This window comes from Ranitomeya imitator, chromosome 5 (assembly GCF_032444005.1).
Source record: "Ranitomeya imitator isolate aRanImi1 chromosome 5, aRanImi1.pri, whole genome shotgun sequence".
NCBI lineage: Eukaryota > Metazoa > Chordata > Amphibia > Anura > Dendrobatidae > Ranitomeya > Ranitomeya imitator.
In genome coordinates this window covers 445,610,763-445,630,718 of record NC_091286.1, presented here as the reverse complement: position 1 = coordinate 445,630,718, position 19,956 = coordinate 445,610,763, and the positions used below count along the sequence as shown (strand labels likewise).

Here is a 19,956-nt window from a genome sequence, read left to right as displayed (position 1 = left end):
CCATTATTGTCTTCTATTGCGAAACCTCGCCTTCTACCTGTCCACATGTATAGAAGAGCCTATGCTTTTAGCGTTGCACACAATATAGATGTTTCCATTATTCTAATCACGTTTCTAAATTTAAAGGGGTTAATGATATTAATTGGGTTGTGAGGACATGTCACATTAATACCCTATCCTATAAGATATCAATATTTGTTTGGTGAGGGTCTGTCAGCCACATCCTCTCCGATCAGCTGTTACTCGCGGTGGCTGAATGTGTACAGTGTGTGAACTGCAGATTTACTCTTCGGACCCTCGCTGATCTGAAATTACCGGTCCTGACGATAGGGAATCAATATTATATGTCTGGACAAGTCATTCAATCTTCCAGCTTACTCAGGCCAGTGTTTGGAGCTGCAGAATATATTGACATGAGCAGAATTCGCAGCAATTATAAGATCCTGAAGGCCGTGTTCACACACGGTGGTAGTAAGCGCATGGCCCAGCGCTAGTAACTGCTCCTGACCTTGGCGTTCTTCTTTCACATATGAAATCCATGGTAACTCATTTGGTTTTGCCACATGGTAAATGGCGCACGGTAGCGCTTGTGGGTCCAGTCAGTGGCCGTATTCATTTGTTGATGCGCTGTCACACATCTGGAAAGCTGTATGTGCCGTGATTGGCAGTAGTTCTAGGTGGTGTCCCATAGGCCCTATTCCCCAGACCGAGGCCGTCTGGCAGGTACCAATGCTTACAATGTTTGCTGGATGAGTGTGTATAGAGGCACTAAGAGGAAACATTCTGTGTGGCATACAGTATTTTTTGGTTTTTTTTGTTCTTAAAATGTGCCCTTGTGGTAAATGGGTATCTTGGTATTCCTTCAGTGTGGTGACTGACGCACATCTCCATCCCCTCCACATGGGAATAGGCATCTGATGATTATTTTTTGTTTGTGGTGTATATATCGTGCACAGCAGCAGAGTCCCCCCATACAATGCCACTTACAGTAATTAGGGGGAACCTGTCAGCAGGAGTTTGGCATGACCGTCAGTGACTCTGCCTCTTTAATCCCCGATCCATTGTGGAGAGAGGTTGCTTATTGTGGGGGATCTACAGTAGTCTCCTGATTCCCCATATTCCAGGAACAGTCGTCTGTGTCTTAAGTGCTGGCTTCTTGTTTGTGTGTTTTTATAGTAAAGTTTTGTTTTCTTTACAGCGTAAAAGTCCGGTATTGAAGTTTGGAGGAGGGGCGCTATCTGAAATCTGTGAAAATGGAGAATGGGGAGAAGATAAACAAGGGGCAAGAGGATGAGATGGTGAGTGGATTTACATTGTATTTTATGGTGGTCGTCCACATATCTACGATAAATGCAATTACATGGCAATGGCTGCTCCTTCTCATACTTACCTGTGGCCACTGATGAGGACGGGTTGCAATAGCACACTGAGGGTATGTTTCCACATTCAGGAAACGGTGCGTTTTTGACGCTGCGTTGAGCCGCAGCATCAAAAACACAGCGTCCAGATGTTACAGCATAGTGGAGGGGATTTCATAAAAGACGCATGCGGCAGACCACTGAAAACGCACATGCGGCGCATCTTTAAAGAACACAGCATGTCCTTACATTGCAGAAAAAACGCAGGACAACGCAGGTGACCTCAGTTGCAGATTTGGTCAGGATTTCACCTGCATAAAATCCTGACCAAATCCTGATGCAATCCTGAACGTGGACACATACCCTTAGACCTTGTTCACACTGTTTCTGCAGTGCTTTCAGGGATTCTGTCTAAATCCCTTTAAAAACTGGATTCTTATGAAACCCTGACTGAGCCAGAGATTTATATGACGCAAATAGAGTTCAAATGAACTTCTTTTTGTATTGTTTTCTAAAACTGGTCATCTTTTCAAAAGGGCACAGAAACGTAGGGCCAGATTCACCCTGGTCTTGATGAGTGGGCATGCTGCAGTCAGATGCTCCTGAAGAGGTGCATGCGTTGTCCTGAATCTGGAGTGACATGCGCCCCTGTGCACTGTACTAGATATCTCGGAATACCACTGCTCGCCATGAATTAGACTGGCTGTGGCATCGCGCCCCCATCCCGCGCTGTCCACTTTAGTGGATCTGGTAGAAACCGCAGTGAAGACTTAAATAAATACACATTATACAGGTCCTTCTCAAAAAATTAGCATATAGTGTTAAATTTCATTATTTACCATAATGTAATGATTACAATTAAACTTTCATATATTATAGATTCATTATCCACCAACTGAAATTTGTCACGTCTTTTATTGTTTTAATACTGATGATTTTGGCATACAACTCCTGATAACCCAAAAAACCTGTCTCAATAAATTAGCATATTTCACCCATCCAATCAAATAAAAGTGTTTTTTAATAACAAACAAAAAAACCATCAAATAATAATGTTCAGTTATGCACTCAATACTTGGTCGGGAATCCTTTGGCAGAAATGACTGCTTCAATGCGGCGTGGCATGGAGGCAATCAGCCTGTGACACTGCTGAGATATTATGGAGGCCCAGGATGCTTCAATAGCGGCCTTAAGCTCATCCAGAGTGTTGGGTCTTGCGTCTCTCAACTTTCTCTTCACAATATCCCACAGATTCTCTATGGGGTTCAGGTCAGGAGAGTTGGCAGGCCAATTGAGCACAGTAATACCATGGTCAGTAAACCATTTACCAGTGGTTTTGGCACTGTGAGCAGGTGCCAGGTCATGCTGAAAAATGAAATCTTCATCTCCATAAAGCATTTCAGCCGATGGAAGCATGAAGTGCTCCAAAATCTCCTGATAGCTAGCTGCATTGATCCTGCCCTTGATGAAACACAGTGGACCAACACCAGCAGCTGACATGGCACCCCACACCATCACTGACTGTGGGTACTTGACACTGGACTTCAGGCATTTTGGCATTTCCTTCTCCCCAGTCTTCCTCCAGACTCTGGCACCTTGATTTCCGAATGACATGCAAAATTTGCTTTCATCAGAAAAAAGTACTTGGGACCACTTAGCAACAGTCCAGTGCTGCTTCTCTGTAGCCCATTTCGGCACCTGTAGCCCATTTCCTGCACACGCCTGTGCACGGTGGCTCTGGATGTTTCCACACCAGACTCAGTCCACTGCTTCCTCAGGTTCCCCAAGGTCTGGAATCGGTCCTTCTCCACAATCTTCCTCAGGGTCCGGTCTCCTCTTCTCGTTGTACAGCGTTTTCTGCCACATTGTTTCCTTCCAACAGACTTACCATTGAGGTGCCTTGATACAGCACTCTGGGAACAGCCTATTTGTTGAGAAATTTCTTTCTGGGTCTTACCCTCTTGCTTGAGGGTGTCAATGATGGCCTTCTTGACATCTGTCAGGTCGCTAGTCTTACCCATGATGGGGGTTTTGAGTAATGAACCAGGCAGGGAGTTTATAAAAGCCTCAGGTATCTTTTGCATGTGTTTAGAGTTAATTAATTGATTCAGAAGATTAGGGTAATAGGTCGTTTAGAGAACCTTTTCTTGATATGCTAATTTATTGAGACAGGTTTTTTGGGTTATCAGGAGTTGTATGCCAAAATCATCAGTATTAAAACAATAAAAGACCTGACAAATTTCAGTTGGTGGATAATGAATCTATAATATATGAAAGTTTAATTGTAATCATTACATTATGGTAAATAATGAAATTTAACACTATATGCTAATTTTTTGAGAAGGACCTGTAGATGCGATCATGCCGCAGTGCAGACGCCGCTGGAACCTACCTGCAGAAGGGATTTTTTTTTAAATGTGTTAGGTGAACTAGGGGGCAGGTCAGTGAGGACCAGTGACCTGTCAGAAGCCATACTGGTGAATACTTAATCAGAGCACCACATGAAGACCCCCCCCCACCCCCACAGGCCGCGCCAAAGCACTAGCAGAACATTAACTCAAAACTGAAAATAAAGATTAGACAGAAAGACACCTTTCATCAACCAAGGTATAATTTTAATCAGTATAACGGCGCCCTCCTGACACCGTCTGTAGTTTGCTTAGCACGATCCTGCTGACAGGTTCCCATTAAGTTGCGTTTTCTTCTCAGAGTTACTCACCAAGCTAATATGAGGATATCTTGCAATTAGAACAAAGTAGTTTTTTCCCAGGTCTCTTGTGAGTTTTTTCTTTTTTTATTGCATTTCCATATAGACACTGATTTGTTCCAAATATCATATAATGGTCATGTCATAGAAATAATCTTTCTGCGGGTTAGGCTGCCAGCAGTGGCTAGCCAGCTCCTGGCATTTACACTGTGCTTTGTATGTTCACTGGGTAATTTGATCATCAGATCATATCTGTAGCCTCTAGTACATGGACAATACTGACTATATAACATACATAGCAGGGCTCATGTGTACAGTGCTTTATGGCATCCAAAATACATAGTCATAAATGCCATTGAACATGTGGAGTTCTCATTTAAAGAGGACCTTACACCAAATTTTTCGTGTTGTACTGTACACACTATAATAGTGGCTGCAGAGTGGAATTCAATGTTTTTCTTTTTTTTTTTATTAATATTTTTTTAAATTTCACCTCTTCATTGCAGAGATATTACCAATCAAATGTTTGGCATCTAATGAGTTTACTTAAATCAAGTACTTCTGCATCCTGTATGACCTCTCTGGCTGACAGGACCTGTGGATTCAAGTCATATGACCCTGATCTTATCACAGGTCCTTCTTCACTTCTATGTTGCCTGCTTATGATTGGTCAGGATTATACAGGAGGCAGAAGTTCACGCCCCCTTTGAAAACTTAGTAACAATAACCATAACTAGTAGCAATATTTGATTGCTAATATCTCTGCAATGGAGAGTCGAAATGAAAATTACAAAAACAGAAATACTTTTTATTTCACTCTGTAACCACCATTAAATGATGTGACCAGTTCAACATTAACAATTTGGTGAAATATCATTTTTGAAGGAGTTTTCTGGGACTTTCATTATTTTTGCTTATGGGGCTAAGAGCTAACAGGCAAATAATAAATTGCCTGCCTGCTCTGCCCAATGCCGATATTTGTCAGCTCAGAAAAAAAATGAAGCAGGGGAATCGATGGCTGAGATCTTTCCCATGATGAACAGGCTGGTAGGTAACTACCTCCATGTTAGTTCTTCGCCCCATGCACTAAAATAATAAGTCTTGAATAACACTTTTAAAGTTAGTCACCTGCTGGTTTTATCAGAAATCTCCATTTATACAGTTTTTGTAACCATTGTCCTTTTATCTGATTACAGGAGATTGATGGATACAATCTTTGCCGGTGGAAGTTGGCCTTGGTAGCGGTGGGTGTGCTGTGCACTGGAGGATTTCTCCTCCTCCTTCTCTATTGGATGCCTAAGTGGCGCGTGAAGGCGACATGTACTCAGACGACATTGAAAGACTGTGACGTTGTGCTGCTGAGAACAACTGTAAGTCTACGTTTGGCTAAAGCGGGCCGAGTGGTATATCTTAAGGAATATGGGAATGACTGAAAACCTTACCGCTGGCCGGGCTTACAAGGCTGGGACCTTGTGACACGGTCGGTGTGTAGATGGTTATATTATGTATAGAAGTAACATAGTAACATAGTTAGTAAGGCCAAAAAAAGACATTTGTCCATCCAGTTCAGCCTATATTCCATCATAATAAATCCCCAGATCTACGTCCTTCTACAGAACCTAATAATTGTATGATACAATATTGTTCTGCTCCAGGAAGACATCCAGGCCTCTCTTGAACCCCTCGACTGAGTTCGCCATCACCACCTCCTCAGGCAAGCAATTCCAGATTCTCACTGCCCTAACAGTAAAGAATCCTCTTCTATGTTGGTGGAAAAACCTCCTCTCCTCCAGATGCAAAGAATGCCCCCTTGTGCCCGACAAAGTTGTTGTCTTTCCTCTGAACCTTTTGTGTTGGCTTATATTTTGTGGCAGAGCAGTAATCGTGCTTCTCCCTGCCATATAGAAAGCAGCATGATTGGTAACCACTTTCTGCATGAAGTGTTGTTTCAGACATCTTTGTTCTTAGCTCTGCTTAACATCCAATGTGTTGGAAGTGTAAGTAGCTTTTGGCTAGTACTCCAATCCACGCACTCCACATTTCAAAAGGTTTTGCTCTTGTTTCTTTTTACCTTTTTGTTGATGATCAATGAAGAATTTAGTGGTGAATGAAATGGCTTCTATCAATATAAAAATACCTTGTGCTGAAGTAAGGCATTCTGTAGTTTTCTGTTCATTGCCCGTATAGGCTTGAAGTGTTACATGTAAGTGGCCTTCTTTCTCCTCGAGCTTTTCAGCTGAGTGAAGCTAGCCATGCGTGGTATCACAATGTACAGTACATGATGTGCCCTTTGTTGCCTTTGCTCTTGAATTCCCCATCCCATGTTGTTCTCCCTTCTTAACCCCTTAAAGACTTGCCATTTTCTCTTTACCCGCTAGGATGACGCAATTATTTTTTCATTGTAACGTCCCAGAAGCCAAAGATTTACTTTTCACTTGTAGTAGTATTATTCCCTTTTTTTATAAAGCGCTGGCTTTTGTCTACTGGACAGAGCACAGAGAAAGCTTGGTACATATTACAAAGCCGTGCGCTCTACTTTTACCAACATTATATTTTTTTCTTAAGACTATATTTTTTTTATATTCTTCCCATCAGAAGAATATTCTGCCTTACTTTTTATCACCCAAATCCTGCCCACTTTCTGCCCGTGTAATGTGCACTATAAATTTGGATACAGAAACTACCAGAGAAATAAAAGGTTGACTTGTGGCGGCTGCTGCAAACTCGTCTCCTTCCTATAATTTTTTTTTTTTTCTGTAAAATACCATTTTCATTAGCAGCTTTTGAACATTAAGTTTGCACAACTCAATATATCATAGTTTCTTTTCAGCCATTTATCTACTGCTGACTATAACGCTCTGAATTGTGACACACACAGTAAACTGTTCTGGGACACTGTCCCCATTAATGGACTGTTTCACTAACTTGTGTTTTATACTTGTAGCTATAAACTGGATGGACTGAAAAGTAAATGGACGTAAATTGCATGATTCCACAAGTTTCCCCATATAATTTTTGCATCCTTTTAAATCACTCTTTATTGAGACAAATGTCAATGTGGAAATTTACCAACGTAATATGATCTGAGAGATTCGCATTGGAAGATCTTTTAGGTGGCGTCTGGTGCTATGCTTATTCCCAAAATCCAAAATAAGAGGGCTGGTAATGTTTATACTTTATATCGTGAGAATTGTGTAGAACGAATAGACAAGTTAAAGATTCTGTTCAGAATATTCTCCAAATTTATTTATTATGCTTTACTCATATAGCGCGATCATATTTTGCAGCTCTTTATTATTGACTGAAATACAGGTTAAATGAAACATGCCCACTTGACACTTTTTTTTTTTTTTGGCTATTTCTCTGCCTTTTCACATTCTTTAGTTTTGGAAATCTAAACATGTTTTGCGTTCGCTTCCCCTAAAAGTGCAGTTCCAAAAGCATTAGGTGATGCCAGTTCACGGCCTGCAGTTAGGATCTGGAAGTACATGATAACACTAGTGCACCTGTCCGGGATTTATCCTGCCAGAATGTGAAAGGAAGCCATGCCGAGTCAGCAAATTTGCCAATCAAGTATTTGCTGAGAGCCATGTGATGACATTAGTACAAGCTGCCCACAAGAAATAGTAGTATGGTGCTGCTCCCGCTGCACAGTTTGGAAGATCATTTCGTAAGCTGGTGGAGTTCTAGCTGCATCAATTATCCTTTTTTTATCAAAACAATGTTAATGAAGTACCCCATCTTATTTTAATGTCCTCTTACCATGTATTTGCTTAAAGGGACTCTGTCACCTGTATTTGGCGGGACTGGTTTTGGGTCATATGGGCGGAGTTTTCAGGTGTTTGATTCACCCTTTCCTTACCCGCTGGCTGCATGCTGGCCGCAATATTGGATTGAAGTTCATTCTCTGTCCTCCATAGTACACGCCTGCGCAAAGCAATCTTGCCTTGCGCAGGCGTGTACTATGGAGGACAGAGAATGAACTTCAATCCAATATTGCGGCCAGCATGCAGCCAGCGGGTAAGGAAAGGGTGAATCAAACACCTGAAAACTCCGCCCATATGACCCAAAACCAGTCCCGCCAAATTCAGGTGACAGGTTCCCTTTAATACAGAGTATTTGCTCACTTTGTTTTTATGTTGGGTTCTAGCTGCTTATATGTGGCGCTAAATGGCAGATCATGTGGCCCTCTACTGCCCTCTGTTGGTTTCAGATATATAGCTTTGCCTATCAAATGCTGAAACCTGCAAACAAGTGGCTGTCGGCATATACAGTCCAATTTGAAAGTGATTCCTGCTTACAGTGGATTTTTTCTTTCTTTTATAACCAGGATGAGTTCAAAAGATGGTTTTGTGCAAAAGTACGAATACGTTTGTGTCCAGGAACAGATCCATTTCAAAGTCCGGAGTCCCTAGCAAGCAAAGTGATCAATGGTCACACAGGCCACCTCCCTGAGAGCCCCTCCGAGCACAGTGAAGATCATCCAATGAGCAATGCAGCGGTCCCACTAAACGAGGTGAAAATATATTCTAATGTTACTTCTGAAAACCTGTTAAAGGGGTTGTTCGGTCAAAATGAATGACTGCAGACTTATAGGTCTTGACCAGACAACCCCTTTAATGTGCATCCTGCATAGTGGTTGTATGTGTCTGGTGTAAGGGGCATTATATACAGTATATCACGTACAATATAAATGTAACAAGATAGCTGACATCTTGAAACAAAGTGAAATAAAAGATTGGCTTCAATCTGCAGCATCATGAAGAATCTAATTTATGGAATGGATTGGACTTTTTTGTAAAATCATAGAATAGTTTTATTTCTGTTTAGAAACTTTGGCAATGATAGAGGGAATTCACATTCTTCAGTATTTCACAAACCTCATCCCATTGTAACAGGACAAGCCCATGCTACATGCTGCAGTTTTTCCATTCTGCAGAATGTCAATGTTACTGGAAGCATGGAACAAAGACGCAGACATTATGCAGATATAGCCCGTGGTCTGATGCTGAATATCAGACCTCAGAACTGCAGGTGTCACTGTTAAGCCATAAAGGGGATCTGTCAGCAGGATTTCACTCCACAAACTATTTATATGTACATGTAGCTCATTGCAAGGCAAGCCCAGCACTACCTTTACGTGTCCGGTCTGTTGCTTCATTACTGAAAAAAAAATCAGCGTTTGCATTGATATGTAAATGAGGCCGTAGATCTGAAGCCTTTGTCACTCCAGCTCTATTATCTGCCCAGCACCACCTTTTCCTACTTGACTGACGGTTCTTTTGCCTTAAGTTACACAGTATAGAGGCTGCCAGTCAAGCAGGAGGTGGCAGCGCTGGGCAGGGAATAGAGCTGGAGTGACAGAGGCTTCAGATCTACAAGTAGCTCTTCAGCCTCATTTGCATATCAAATCAAACACTGTTTTCTCAGTAACGGAGGAATGGATTGGCCACGTAAAGGTATTGTTGGACTTGTCTCTGAAAGAACTACATGCTGATATAAATAGTTTGGCGGGTAAAATCTTGCTGACATTCCCTTTTAAAAGGGGCACAATTTTGCAGGCAGACAGCACTTTTATCACCAGGACTTTATTAACAGTAAGTTTGAAAACTGCTCTGATTTACAGTAAATCGCCGTCTCTGCATTCTTTTCGTCTGTCCATTTCCCAATATGAAGGATTGTGGTGAGGTCTGGCTGACATGGCATTACTGTGTAGATATGGCTGCAGCATTGCTAAACATGGTTCTGCACAGAGACAGAAGCTCCTCTTGTCTCTAGCATTTATCCTGGGCACCAGGGTGCCAACCAACATGGGAAAATAAAACTTTAGATTAATGCAGCTTGGCACATGTTTATATCTATAAATCTGTAGTTTTCAGGGGAATAGTTTGCGTCCACTTTATTATCTGTGACCTTTCCAGTGATGGCACCGTCCTCATTTGTACCTGGTATAATTCTCAGATATATGGGGGCTGGGGGATGTCCGCTTTTGACTGCTCCTAGTCCTGACTCTTGATTTACTTCTTACCTTGTCTCCCACAGGTTCATTATTTTGTGCATCACAGTGTGACTTACTACTGGAATGATTTGCACCAAACATTCAACTACTTAGCGTAAGTATTGTGTATGTCAGTGATGTATCAGGCCATTTCCCTCTGTGTGATTGCAGCCTCCGTGCAAATGGTAACATCTTTGTCCTTTTAAGGTCATTAATTACTATATGGTCCTGAAGGAGGTTTTACTTGTTAGAGGAGTCTCATGATATTAAAGTGTTTTTCCCCATCTCTACAAATCATGGCTGAGATGGGAATATTTGCTTCCAGGTCCTGGCCACCCATAGGCTCTGTTACAACTAGTCACACGTAACAGTTACGCAAATGGCCTCTGGTGGCCGGGACCAGGCAGCAGTTAACCCCCTTGTTGGCTATGAAAGGCAGAGATGATTATATAGTCCTCTGGTGGCCGGGACCAGGCAGCAGTTAACCCCCTTGTTGGCTATGAAAGGCAGAGATGATTATATAATCCTCTGGTGGCCGGGACCAGGCAGGAGTTAACCCCCTTGTTGGCTTTGAAAGGCAGAGATGATTGTATAATCCTCTGGTGGCCGGGACCAGGCAGCAGTTAACCCCCTTGTTGGCTATGAAAGGCAGAGATGATTGTATAATCCTCTGGTGGCCGGGACCAGGCAGCAGTTAACCCCCTTGTTGGCTATGAAAGGCAGAGATGATTATATAGTCCTCTGGTGGCCGGGACCAGGCAGCAGTTAACCCCCTTGTTGGCTATGAAAGGCAGAGATGATTATATAATCCTCTGGTGGCCGGGACCAGGCAGGAGTTAACCCCCTTGTTGGCTATGAAAGGCAGAGATGATTGTATAATCCTCTGGTGGCCGGGACCAGGCAGCAGTTAACCCCCTTGTTGGCTATGAAAGGCAGAGATGATTGTATAATCCTCTGGTGGCCGGGACCAGGCAGCAGTTAACCCCCTTGTTGGCTATGAAAGGCAGAGATGATTGTATAATCCTCTGGTGGCCGGGACCAGGCAGCAGTTAACCCCCTTGTGGGCTATGAAAGGCAGAGATGATTATATAATCCTCTGGTGGCCGGGACCAGGCAGGAGTTAACCCCCTTGTTGGCTATGAAAGGCAGAGATGATTGTATAATCCTCTGGTGGCCGGGACCAGGCAGCAGTTAACCCCCTTGTTGGCTATGAAAGGCAGAGATGATTATATAGTCCTCTGGTGGCCGGGACCAGGCAGCAGTTAACCCCCTTGTTGGCTATGAAAGGCAGAGATGATTATATAATCCTCTGGTGGCCGGGACCAGGCAGGAGTTAACCCCCTTGTTGGCTATGAAAGGCAGAGATGATTGTATAATCCTCTGGTGGCCGGGACCAGGCAGCAGTTAACCCCCTTGTTGGCTATGAAAGGCAGAGATGATTATATAATCCTCTGGTGGCCGGGACCAGGCAGGAGTTAACCCCCTTGTTGGCTTTGAAAGGCAGAGATGATTGTATAATCCTCTGGTGGCCGGGACCAGGCAGCAGTTAACCCCCTTGTTGGCTATGAAAGGCAGAGATGATTGTATAATCCTCTGGTGGCCGGGACCAGGCAGCAGTTAACCCCCTTGTTGGCTATGAAAGGCAGAGATGATTATATAGTCCTCTGGTGGCCGGGACCAGGCAGCAGTTAACCCCCTTGTTGGCTATGAAAGGCAGAGATGATTATATAATCCTCTGGTGGCCGGGACCAGGCAGGAGTTAACCCCCTTGTTGGCTATGAAAGGCAGAGATGATTGTATAATCCTCTGGTGGCCGGGACCAGGCAGCAGTTAACCCCCTTGTTGGCTATGAAAGGCAGAGATGATTGTATAATCCTCTGGTGGCCGGGACCAGGCAGCAGTTAACCCCCTTGTTGGCTATGAAAGGCAGAGATGATTGTATAATCCTCTGGTGGCCGGGACCAGGCAGCAGTTAACCCCCTTGTGGGCTATGAAAGGCAGAGCTGATTATATAATCCTCTGGTGGCCGGGACCAGGCAGGAGTTAACCCCCTTGTTGGCTATGAAAGGCAGAGATGATTGTATAATCCTCTGGTGGCCGGGACCAGGCAGCAGTTAACCCCCTTGTTGGCTATGAAAGGCAGAGATGATTGTATAATCCTCTGGTGGCCGGGACCAGGCAGCAGTTAACCCCCTTGTGGGCTATGAAAGGCAGAGATGATTATATAATCCTCTGGTGGCCGGGACCAGGCAGGAGTTAACCCCCTTGTTGGCTTTGAAAGGCAGAGATGATTGTATAATCCTCTGGTGGCCGGGACCAGGCAGCAGTTAACCCCCTTGTTGGCTATGAAAGGCAGAGATGATTGTATAATCCTCTGGTGGCCGGGACCAGGCAGCAGTTAACCCCCTTGTTGGCTATGAAAGGCAGAGATGATTATATAGTCCTCTGGTGGCCGGGACCAGGCAGCAGTTAACCCCCTTGTTGGCTATGAAAGGCAGAGATGATTATATAATCCTCTGGTGGCCGGGACCAGGCAGGAGTTAACCCCCTTGTTGGCTATGAAAGGCAGAGATGATTGTATAATCCTCTGGTGGCCGGGACCAGGCAGCAGTTAACCCCCTTGTTGGCTATGAAAGGCAGAGATGATTATATAATCCTCTGGTGGCCAGGACCAGGCAGGAGTTAACCCCCTTGTTGGCTATGAAAGGCAGAGATGATTGTATAATCCATTGAGTTGATTACTTGTCCCCATACTGGGACCCCCATTGATCCTATGTAATCCATGATGAAATTAAACACACAGTGCCCATTCATATTAGTGGGATACTGCATGGAACAGGTTCTCACTCCTACACTCACTGTTGCTTGCCATTGTGGCTTGCATGCGCAGACACACTCGCATTCACTGACACACGGCTCAATTCATGAAATCTTTTACGTCACAATTCTGTCATAAAAAGCTGCAAAATTTGGGTACAAAAGTTTTGCCGCTTATGGCGTTCTCATGCCATTTTTGCCTGGCCCTAACATAGTGGATGGAACTGGGACAGGTTGGGGGGGGGGGGAGCTTTGGCATGGCAACCCCAGCTCATCAAACTCCTGATGGGTGGCAGCGTTCGTTATGCCACAAAACTTGCTACAGTCCCAAACTGGAGTAGACTTTGTGGCGATGCCCACACGGAGGTGCACGACACTTGACCAATGGTCCTGAATCGTTAAGAAGCGTGACTCGCTGGTCTTGTAGAATCTGAGCCAAATTCTATATAACATAATACATATATACATGCAGTGTTATGTCCAGTGACTATTATGTGACGTGGGCATACTAGGGCTGGATTACCGCACATACACAATCATGTATTGTGTAAGGGACATTCCTGCATCTTCTGTTTTCAAGATGCATACAATTTGACTTATCTCTGGATTCCTGTATATTTTTTTGTCTTCGTGGTCTGTATCTTTGTCCACCCCCTGTTGATGCTTTTTGAGTATCCCAGCATGCACTGGGATTCTCAAAGTGTCATCGTCAAGGGAGTGGAACAAAAAAGAAACGCAGTTACGGTAGATAGTGTAGTTACGGACGTATAAGGAATTTTTAATTCAGATATATTAGAAAATAGTTTACATTATGGAATTAAATAGATGGAGAACTAGAATAAAAATTAATTTGGAATTCGGACCACCCCTTTAATGCTACCGAAGTGTTCACTCACGCAGCTGGATAATCATCTAAAGGGATGAGCGGTGCGATCATAACTCGCGACAAGCACACTGTCAGATAAGTGTTTATACAGGACAAGAATTGTGAATGAAATGGTTGAATAGCGATTGTTACATCATAACCTCCAACATGGTGCACTGTGATCACACAGATAATATGAAGAGTATTAGTGTTCAACATTCCAATCCCATAAATGATGCTATTTCCAATACATGACTGTATAAAGTATAGTACAAACCTTTCCAACATATATTTAATTGAATTATCAATAAAATGTTTGCTTATAAATTACCTGGGTTTATAAGAACAATAATATGACACTCCAATGCTCCAGCTACTACTGAGCAACTGTTTTGAAATGTGATCAACCAATCACTGAAAGGCATTGTCCACACGGTCCTTTTGGGTCAGTATTTTACCTCCGTATTTGTAAGCCAAAGCCAGGAGAGGAACAATGAGGAAAAGTATATTAGAAATACGTCACCAGTATTTATCACCCACTCCTGGTTTTGGCTTGTACATCCTGAGGTAAAATACTGACCAAATTCTGAACGTGTGAACGTGGTCGAAGCCAGAACTCTTTAGGACTTGAATTCTCACTCCTCCTTTTTGATGGTCTAATCATTGGTTGGAATGAGCAAGCCATTTTTTCTCACCTGCACCGTGAATGAGCGTATTTGGACACATCATTCAGTCAATGGGTCGTTAAAGTTAGAGTCTGAAAGCTATTTAAGGCTTCTTTCACACTTGCATTGTTTGTCATCCGTCGCAATCTGTCGTTTTGGGAAAAAAAAACGGATCCTGCAAATGTGCCCGCAGGATGCGTTTTTTCCCCCATAGATTTGTATTAGTGACGGATGGCCACACGTCGCGTCCGTTGTGCAACGGATCTGTCGTGTTTTGGCGGACCGTCGTCATGAAAAAACTTTCAAGAGAACGTTTTTTCGTACGTCGCGTCCGCCATCTTCTACCGCGCATGCACGGCCGGAACTCTGCCCCCTCCTCCCCGGACTTCAGAATGGGCAGCGGATGCGTTGAAAAACTGCATCCGCTGCCCACGTCGTGCACAAATTTCACAGTGCGCGTCGGCTCGACGCTTAGCGGCGGACCCGTACCGACGCAAGTGTGAAAGTAGCCTAAGGGAGTGTGTGCACGTTAAGTATTTTCAGCAGACATTTCTGCAGCGAAATCGTGTGTTTTGGCAGGAAAAAGGTTGTGTAAAATACTTGCAATTTTGCATGCAATTTTTTTTATCATTTGAGTGGGTGAAAAAAACTGAAAATATCGCTGAAAGAATTGACATGCTGCAGATCTGGAACTGCTCCAAACCTGCAAAGATAACATGAGCAATGTGTGCAGGAAATCTTTCACTTTGCGGATACCCTAAAAATGGAGTATTTTTTTCCCCAGCAAAAACGCAACTTGTGAACAAGCGCTAGCCCTTCATTGCTTTTACATTGTTGTTGGTGCCCACTGTGGCACTTATTTCAGTGAGCGGCTGCCAGACACCTCTGGGCATCAGCTTATCTTGTGGGGAAAGGGTTTTGCATTGCAATTGAACAAGCCTGATGCTTCTGTCACTTGCTGGCACAGAGGTAGGAAGCCCCCTTACACATTGGGAATAATTCACATTTATCCTGTGCTCTACACTGAGCACTTTCATTGTTGTTTCTGTCTAAACCCCTGAAGAATGGGAGTCTGATAAAGCCATTTAGTGTAATGGGGCAGACAGATCTTTGGAGTCCACGTGGCCTCTATTTCAGTGGTGTGACAGATGCGTGGCGGTTCTTCCGTCTTTGTAAGAATTTAGCTTATTTTAATTTGATAAATGTGTTGGTTACTGCTGTGGCCACTGATTGGGTCTAGCAGTTGCTCACTGACAACATCGGAAGAGTAGGAGAAAAGACAAGGATTGATGGATGAGTTTGTGCCATTTTTATTTTTTTATTTTTTTTCCCAGCACACACACGAGTAAAATACAGGGAGGTGCTGGACACATCTTTAAAAACCTTTTAAAAGCCATGGAGCAATTGCAGTAATTTCTCATGTATTACTGTATATTCAGGTCTTGTGCTTAGGAATCCATGTTCTGTTACCTAACATTAGTCTTGGCATTGCTTTACTCTTTCTCTATAGGGGTCTAGATGATAGGGTTTCGTGTGCTGCCATACACACTGAGCACAGCAAAGGATTAAGCAAAGAACTCCACGATTATAGGTATGTCCTGCTATTTGTGTGTGATAAGGTAGCATTTTGTGCTGTGTAAATGAATCATTCTGTATGTAGTCACTGCTGGCCCAGCTTTCAAGGGCATTCTGTGTGGTATTTCATGTCCTTGCTTTCACATGTTTTGTGCATTTTGTTTTTAAATTTTTGCAACAAAAGATAATCTCTGTAGAACAAATGGTAAGATTCTTCTTCATTATCAGATCAGATTGTTGTCTGCTGATACATAGTGTTCTGCAGTGTTTCATAGGTAGTCACGCTAAGATTAAAGAGCTTTTCCAGGGTCAGAATACTGAGGATGTCTGTATCTTCTCTCTCGTGAGAACGGCAGCCTCTAATTTGTTTACAGTGCAGGGTGTTACGGTGTTGTCTCATTCACTTAGGGTAATCCGCATTTGCACTGGTGCCATTTGTCCTAACACCACTGATCAGCAAGGTTGAAAGAGAATCGGATCCCCAGTGGTCAAATATTGATAGTTTATCATGGCATTCGTCAATATTCTAAAATGGGAATTTGAAATATGAAAGATTTCTAGAAAATATCTGAACTCAAATTGTATGTGTGTATAGGATTATACTGTCAAATTCTTCCTTTTATCACAGATGACTGCTCAAACTATACTTTCTCATCCACTTGATATCTCTTTGAGATGTGAAATTTTTTTTCTGTATACATACATACTGTACATGCATACATACATACATACCGTACATACATACAGTCCTGCTCATCGTTATTGGCACCCATGAAGAAGAACCTAAACCTTGCTGTGACACTGGTATTGGCTCCCTTTACATTTAATTAGTATGGGAGCACATTTTGACTCGCCTGTGGAAAATTCCAAATGAAAATCACCTGTGATTGTCGGTGCCCATATGACATGAATTAGCCAATCCGTGAATGATGACTTCAGTGTTTTAAAAAGCCACATGGTTGGCCCTGTTTTTTTTTTTTTGTTACAATGGTGAAGACAAAGGAGCTGTCTGAGGACATAAGAACTGCTATTCGCAAACACAAGACTTCCAAAGGGTATAATGCCATCTCCAAAGACCTTGGTATCTCAGTTTCGGCAGTACATAATGTTAAGACGTTTGCCATGCATGAAACGGAGTCGCCCGCCAGGGCCGTTGGGTACTCGGTACCGGGTCCAGTACTTAAAGGGGATATCATGGTGGCAGCGACCCGGTCCGTGTCCCTGGGCGCCCAAATAAAGGGTCTTTAAGGGAGTTTTATTAATAAAGTTTGTGTTTGTGACGCCACCTGTGGTGTTCAGTCAATGGGGACCGACGCTGCTTAAAGGGGTCCTCTGGGGTGATGTTATGGCAGCTAAGATAGAACTTCCCACAGGTGAAGTAGGTCTCCAGGGCTCCCGGTGTGTAGGTGAAGATGGTGGGTGGAGCGGTAAGAAATGGAGGACACAGGTTTGCAGTCTCTTTACCTGGCTTACTGAAGGCTTCAGGCAACCGCAGTCCAGGGCACTAGATCACAGATACAGGCAGGGTCCGGCCGGCTTGGAAGCAAGTTCAGAGTCCCCTTTACCAGGTGGAGATGAAAGCCTTCCTACTAGCGCTTTGGTGTAGTCCCTTGCTGCCTGTGGCTTCTATCAAGGTCCTCACTGTTCTATCCTCCATAAAGGTGGGAAACAAACCCATATGACAGGTGGCTCGAGCCTTTTTACAGGGTCTCTATCACAACCCGGGCTATGTGCCACTGTCTCTCCTGGGTGTTAGGGCGGAGAGGTTACATGTAGTCCAGCTGTCCTGCCGGTTTCTGCTGTGCCTCCAAGAGTCTGACAAAACCTCGGTCTTCCGGCTACCGGGAATCTGCACTCTGCAGGGAGGTAGCCCAGTCACAGCTATCCTCCCCAGTTGTCACACTCCTGTGCTTCGCTCTCCTGCACGCTGTCTACAGTTTGTTCTTTCCTTCTGTATTCTTTCTCCAGGAGCTGCAGAACCTATGGCTGCATGGCCCCTTCAGTCCATCCGACACTCGCTGTCTGACTGCACTCTTCTCTGTCCTCCTGACAGACTCTCTGACTTTCCCTCCAGGCCAGAATGTATATCCAGGGGAGCCAACCACAAGCTGGATCAGACCTCCCCCTTCTGGCCTGGAGTGTGAACATGTTGTATGTTAGTGGTTACCTGATAGAAGAGATCTTCCCTTGCTTCCAAGCATGACATCACTCTCCCTGTGAGGAAAGCAATGCCACTGTAACAACCAGGACCCTGGGGTGTTACAGAACCATCAAGGACCTCCATAGACACGGGGGGAAAGAGGAAAATTCACAAGAGATGTCTTCAAAGGTTTGTGCGAATGGTGGAAAAAATACTACATCAAACATCCAAATACCTGAAGGCCAACCTGGAACAGTCTGGGCTCATGGTTACAACAAGTACCATACGCACCGCACTAAACCAAGCAGAGCTTTATGGGTGAAGGCCAAGGAAGAAACCATTGCTGAAAAAAGGCATAAAAAGGAACAACTGATCTTTGCCAAAGAGTACCTTGAAAAACCATAATCTTTCTGGGAAAGTGTTCTGTGGACAAATGGAGCCTTTTGGCAATACAAAGCAACAGTTTGGTTACAGACGGCACAATAAAGCTTATAAGGAAAAGAACACCCTATCAACTGTTAAGCATGGTGGAGGATCCATAATGCTGTAGGGTTGCTTTGCTGCGTCTGGTGTTGGAGGCCTTGACCGTATCACGGGAAACATGAAATCAGAATTATCAAGAGATTTTAGAGGGAAATGTCCTTCCCAATGTAAGAAAACATGGGTCCTCCAGCAAGGCAATGGCCCAAAGCACACATCCAAAAGTACACAGGAATGATTGAAAATGAAAGAATGAACTATTTTAAAATTGCCATCAATGAGTTCTGACCTCAGTCCCACTGAAAGTCTTTGGGGTGAACTGAAATTTGCCATTGGGGGAAGAAGAACCCCGCAAACAATCAAGAGCTTGAACAAACTGCAAAGGAAGAGTGGGAGAAAATACCAGCTGAGAAGTGTAAGAAGCTTATTGTTGGCTACACAAAATATCTGCAGGCTGTCATCAATGCCAAAGGGTGTGCAGCCAAGTATTAATTAGGGGTGCTTTTATTGCTGTTTCTTTGAAATTGCATCATGTAAGTTGAAAAGCAATGTTGTATGACTTTGGACTACTAATTAAAAAATCCTGAGGAAATAACTTTGGTACATTTACAAACATATTGTACAGTCTATGGAAAAAATGAAGGGGTACCAATAATAGTGAGGAGCACTGTATGTATGTACATACTCAATACATATTCAATACATACGTACTCAGTACATACGTACTCAATATATACGTACCCAATACATACATACGTACCCAATACATACATACGTACCCAATACATACATACATACATACATACGTACACTCAATTACTTTTACAATACACGTAATTTAAAGACTCTGTCACCCCCAAAATGGCATTTAAACTTCCTAAACAAATATAAGGGATGCAGCCACTTTTGAAATCATACTACACAAGTAGAGTTTAACTTTATCCTTAAATAAAAATCCACTTTTATTTGATGTGTAAATGATGGCCTGGCCTATTCTGTAGCGCATAGTCCCGCCCTCCTATTTGCTTAATAAAACCGGCACCTCACATTGATTGACTTCTCTAAGGGTACCGTCACACAGTGGCACTTTGATCGCTAGGACGGCACGATCCGTGACGTTCCAGCGATATCGTTACGATCTCGCTGTGTCTGACACGCTACTGCGATCAGGGACCCCGCTGAGAATCGTACGTTGTAGCAGATCGTTTGAAACTTTATTTCGTCGCTGGATCTCCCGCTGACATCGCTGAATCGGCGTGTGTGACGCCGATTCAGCGATGTCTTCACTGGTAACCAGGGTAAACATCGGGTTACTAAGCGCAGGGCCGCGCTTCGTAACCCGATGTTTACC

General features: G+C 43.6%; 1 protein-coding gene across 3 annotated transcripts in view; it reads left to right on the top strand.

Moving 5' to 3' along the window:
• ATP13A3 (ATPase 13A3) overlaps positions 1 to 19,956 on the top strand; it is a 165,441-nt gene that overhangs the window by 53,779 nt on the left and 91,706 nt on the right. For all 3 annotated transcript variants that reach the window (XM_069727176.1, XM_069727175.1, XM_069727177.1), the window contains exons 2-6: positions 1,199 to 1,298; positions 5,262 to 5,435; positions 8,396 to 8,581; positions 10,108 to 10,178; positions 15,921 to 16,001. In XM_069727176.1, the coding sequence (XP_069583277.1) occupies positions 1,254 to 1,298; positions 5,262 to 5,435; positions 8,396 to 8,581; positions 10,108 to 10,178; positions 15,921 to 16,001 (557 nt within the window). In that variant the 5' untranslated portion in view covers positions 1,199 to 1,253. The remainder of the gene's footprint in view (positions 1 to 1,198; positions 1,299 to 5,261; positions 5,436 to 8,395; positions 8,582 to 10,107; positions 10,179 to 15,920; positions 16,002 to 19,956) is intronic.